Genomic DNA, 5,504 nt, shown 5'->3' on the forward strand with positions numbered 1-5,504 from the left:
ATTTGAATAATGTTACCTGCATTAACTAAGTGAAGTAAACCTATATTCTACATTAAAAATGGTACAAATGTTTTAATCATAATTTGAAATTTTTTCTTATTATATTTGAATGTAAATTGAATATGCTACAAATATTTTAAATTTCTTTAATCTTTTATATATTCCTTTGAATTTTAATTTTTTAATTTTTAAAAAATTATGAATTGTTATTAATATTTTAAACTTTTAAAATATATTTTGAATTTTATAATTACTAATTTACAAGTATGAAACAGACATTTAAACTAATAATATTTGAATTATTCAAATTAATTGAATCCTAAAATTCAACTCCACACCCAATTCCATTTTACAAACCCACATAAAATATTTGATCGGATCTAAAAGCTCAAAAGAATAACCCAACCTTGCATAACGTCGAATTAAATTTCTAACTTCACAATCCCTTCGTTAATTACCGGATCATTATGAAAGGATGATTGACAATTTCATTGTCATAACGTGAGCATAACATATTTGAAAGCTTTATGATTAACTAAATTCTTTGTAAAACAGAAAAAAGCAATACAAGCGCAATGCTGGGCAATTTCATGACATTGAGATATGATAAAAACTCTTTCTAGCTCCTAGTTCAGTCTTCTCCTAACCGATCGAGGGTTGACGCCATCCACATCCAAAACCCTTGAAACATTGTTTCTTCTACTAGAAGATGAAGTTGAGACTGATATCGCAGAGTCTATTTCGACCGCAGCATCTAATTGACTCTCCGTGTTTATTACTGCAGCATTGCTCGACAAAGAATCTCTATCGTTAACCGGTGGTGGCTGCTCCTGATTTCTTCCCACCAGATTTCTTCGAAAATATGCCTCAACTAATCTCTCTGCAGAAGTCAATGCAGATGACAATGAAGTAATTCTTGCAGATCTTCGCAGTTGTGATTGTCTTTCAAGAAACAAAGAATGAATCCGGGAAGACATAACATCGGTACTGGTTGAACTTCTAGGCATCAAGTCAACATCATCAAGGGATGCAACTGTGTTTTGTGCTCTATGGAGTCTGCGGGATGTCATTATCCTGTTAAGAACAGAATGAGTTCTTTCAGCAGTTTCCTGGGCAGTATTAACAAGCTGCGATGGAGTCGGGTCAGGAGTCAAATGAAATCTGCTTCCAATACTGCGAATCATCTCACCTATGGGAAGATTAAAAGCACTCCTTTGTATAATTTGCCTCCAACTGTCCACCCGCCAAGCAGTAGGCCGAGGAGGGATCTTAAGACCCAAATCCTCTTCTGGCTCATAGGTAATCTTCCCCTGCCCATAAATCGGGATCACGGATTTAACCATAACCTCTCCTTTGCAGACAGGACATTCCTTTGCTTTGGAATGTACATTTAACCATCGGTAGAGACAAGACCAGCAAAACAGGTGACCGCAACAAGTTACAACAGGTTCCCGGGCCAAACCAAGGCATATGTTACAATCAAAAAAACTGCCATCACTGCTAACACCCTTCTCAACATCAACCTTCTTTTCTGAAACCTCATCTTCTGAAAATCCAATGGTATTTTCAGATGCTTTCCGTACATCAATCGTACTTTCATCCGTAGCAAGACTGCATTCACCGACCTGCAATGTATTCAAATCGCCTGAACTCCCAATAGATTGATTCAATTCCACATTTTCAGCAGGACTTCCAAAAATCTGTCGGCATCGCCTGCGCCTAACAGTTTCTCTAATCCTAGTAACCGGGCGGCTATCAACAAAAGCATCCGAATTCACACCTTCAACCGAAACCAAACCCGGCCCTGGCTCAGGAGTAGGATCCAGATTCAAATCAAGGTTCATTGATTCAGGTGCTTCCTCCCCCATTACAAATGATCTCAAAATAACCCACTCTTTTGTACCAGATAAACCCTCCTTACAATTGTTATAAGTTTAAGGTGCCCAGATATGAAAACCTTAAGTTTACCCTAAAATTAAACCTATATTAAAAGACTGCTTGCATTTAGACTCAAAACAAATAAAACCCAGATGCAAAAACTCTTTCGTTATCACAATTTCATACAATTATCAAGAAACCAAGATCTAAATTCCGAATTCACAACCTCCCAAAACTATATATATATATATAACATTAAATCATCGAGATGGCGACTCTAAAAACGAAACCAAATAAATATGAAATACGAAAAAAATGAGATTTACAGAAGGGGGGGAAAAAAAGACCTGGGTTTAACAGCTGATGATCTTTGAATATCACACTCGGAGCTATTTAAGTCAGCTGAGTCACTGAGTTGGATGATGGGAGCTGTTTCTGAAATGAGTTGGGTTCAACGAATTGTTCATATAAGACATGAACGAAAAGAATTAAATAGAAAATATACGAAGGAGATTCAGAATATTAGAAAATTCATTCAAGCCTTCATAGGAGAGAAAGCGTGAGAGAGGAGAGGGAGGATTCGGTGTAATTCAGCATATTTTGTAAATTAATGTGTTTGTATCAACGGTATCGATGTCTATAGTCGGGATTTTGATATTAAACTACATTTAGTGTACAAATAGCGGTACTCATTAAATTAGATATTAGGGTACTGGAGACAAAAGCACATTTAAGAAATTCTAAGAGTACGTTTAGTTCAATGTAATGAAATGGAGTTGTATTTGAATAGAGTTGTAATGAAATAGAGCTGTAATCAGTAATTTAACTGTTTAGTTGAATGGAATGGAATAGAACTGTAATAGTATTCTTGTGTTTGGTTGAATAGAATGAAATTGTAATAGAATAAGAAAAAAAACTAAAATGATCAGAATACCCTTGCAGAATTTTTTAGGTAAATAATTATTTTATTATTATTAAATCTTAATAAGATTATTATTAAAAATAATTTAATAAAATAATAAATAATTTAATCATATTTTAACATAATTATTACTAAATATAATTTAATAAAATAATATATAATTTAATAAAATTCTTAATATAATTATTATATGAATTAAAAATCATAATATGTAATACTATAAAAATAATATATAATCTACTTTATTATTTTTAAACTGTACTACATAATGTGCTAAAATATCATTAGTGAAACAAATAATTTGATTATTCTACAATAAAAATATAATATAAGAAAACTTGAGAATTATATTTCACATCTAAACATAATATTCATATGTTCTTGGGAATGTTCCTCGAATAATTTTCAAGATTGGAATCTACAATATTTTTTTCTCTAGAAATCGTTAATGAGATAATACAATATTTTTTCTCTAGAAATCATTCACTATAAGATTGGAATACTACAATATTTTTTCTCTAAAAATCGCCATTGTAGAAGGACATGATTTAATGCGCAAAGGTTTTGCAATCCATCCCTTGGTTAAAGTAATGCGTTAATCAGATCACTTGATATCCTTAAATATTCTATTCAGTTTCCCATAGTTCTCATATTTAATTCAACCACCAAAAAAAAGGGGGAAGAAAAGAGAAACTATATATGAATAAGACAATAAATGAGTGTATGGTAGGAGCTGGTATTTACATTGAAAAGATTACGAAATAACATCATCAGTTTGCCCCAAAATGTGATTCTACCCAGATCCGCCCCTCATCACTCTGATCAATAGAACATTTTAATAGCATCCAAAAGATGAATAAAAAAAGGGCTGCCAAGACAAAAAAAGGCATTGTAATAAGTAACCAAAAAAACTGTTGAAAATGCTTCCTATCATTTGTATCACGAGCAGTAACAAGGAAAAATCAACCGACTTGAATAAGATGAAGCAAATTGCCATTGATGAGATATTACTTCTCATGTGCCAACATTGGGAGCTAGAGTTCATATAAGAGCACCATGTGAATATCTCCATTGGTCACATGCTGAGCATTTATCCAGTTTCACACTATTTTCCAAGGTGCAAAACTTGCAGGACCAAAATTTGTACTTGGTGCCAATGTCTCTGGTCCTTTCCATGCAGCAAAGCTTGCATATTGGGGCTAATGGTTGCAATGTTTTCACATCAATGATATGCAAAGTAAGTTTCCAAGAGGGGACATTAAAATATATATATATTTATATATATATATTTCTCCAGTTCAGGAGGCAAACAAGTAACACAAAACATCTCTCATTGTAAAAAAAAAAAGCAAACATGGTCCATACCAATATTACTATATCATGGCCTGTGGAGCTCAAAAAGCACAAATTCATGATTATTAAGAACAACCAAAGCGAAAAATATGTGGGCCAAATACCATACAGGATAAGGATATACAACTAAAAAACAGGACCAAGCATGCCAGCGTGAACATTATCAATATAAATATCAAAATGTTTCAGCACATAAAATACAATATAAAACATTAACATATGTGTTAAACAATATGATATCCCTTTATAAGCAAAGTATTTGAATGAAATGATATTGGTGCAGGAAACACTTACTGGATTCAATAAAGTGCATGATTGGCACTCCTACACCGCAGTTACTCTTTGATTTTCTGGAGAATCATCATTAAGCATAGGGGCAGAAGAAGTGGCACTTGAACTAGATTGGTGAGGTATAAGGTTATTGGATTTACAACTTCATTTAGGAGATTTGGCACCTTCATTGATAGAAGATCTAGATACAGGTGGGGTAGTTAAATCCACAAAGCTAGATTGCGGTTTACCTGGCCCATGGCTTCGTTTAAGAGAGGTTCCACCAAAAGCATGTCTGCTGGAAACATCATTGATACTCAATCTCTCTCCTCCTTGATCCAAGTCCAAATGATCCTGTAGAGTATCAGCATAGCTTTCTTCATCCCTAACAATGTCAGAGCAATGGGATCCATACCAGATATCATCCTGCAATCTCTTTTCAGTAGCCATTGCAACTGTTTGTATAGGACTAAGTGCACCCCTAATGGTGCTGTCACCACCAAGACATTAAAACCAGCATGTGCTACTTAATTATAGATTCTCCAAATTATCTTATATATCAAGATCTTTAGGATACCTAAGATAAAAATAAATGTGCATTTCTTAAAACCTTAACTAACCCTTATTTAATTGTAATAATTCTAGAAACACAAGTAGATAGACAAAAATGAGGAAACATGTAGAAGGAACACTGATTGAGCAAAGATCAGTCCAATTTTCCAAGTAAGGCATGCATCCCAAATGGATTAAAACTAACATAGGGCTCAAATACATTGTAACCAATAATCAGATTATTCAACTAACATAAGCTCTCCCTTTTCCACATAGATAATGTTTAATCGTGAATCCATATATAGGCACATCCTGAGAACCTCCAGTCACACCTAATAATGCTTTCTTAATGATTTGATCCTCACACGCCAGAATCTTTCATTTGATGGGCTTATATGGTTCTAACACAATAGCACGATCTTAAACAAGTCTTAACAGGAAAATTAGTAATATAGACATGAACCATCCATGAAACAGCATTTGGCACTGGAAAATGATGATTAGGGACTATCTAAAAGAATGGAAATGG

The 5,504-nt window shown here is 33.6% G+C and overlaps 1 protein-coding gene across 1 annotated transcript; it reads right to left on the reverse strand.

Moving 5' to 3' along the window:
• Nucleotides 1–422: 422 nt before the first annotated feature.
• LOC108480693 (uncharacterized) lies at nucleotides 423–2,536 on the reverse strand. Its single transcript, XM_053018904.1, has 2 exons — nucleotides 2,226–2,536; nucleotides 423–1,969 (listed from the first exon to the last, which is right to left on the reverse strand). The coding sequence occupies exon 2, from the start codon at nucleotides 1,866–1,868 to the stop codon at nucleotides 627–629; it is 1,242 nt and encodes a 413-aa protein (XP_052874864.1). The 5' UTR covers nucleotides 1,869–1,969; nucleotides 2,226–2,536; the 3' UTR covers nucleotides 423–626.
• Between the last annotated feature and the right edge of the window lie 2,968 nt (nucleotides 2,537–5,504).

Source organism: Gossypium arboreum, chromosome 1 (assembly GCF_025698485.1).
Source record: "Gossypium arboreum isolate Shixiya-1 chromosome 1, ASM2569848v2, whole genome shotgun sequence".
Lineage (NCBI taxonomy): Eukaryota > Viridiplantae > Streptophyta > Magnoliopsida > Malvales > Malvaceae > Gossypium > Gossypium arboreum.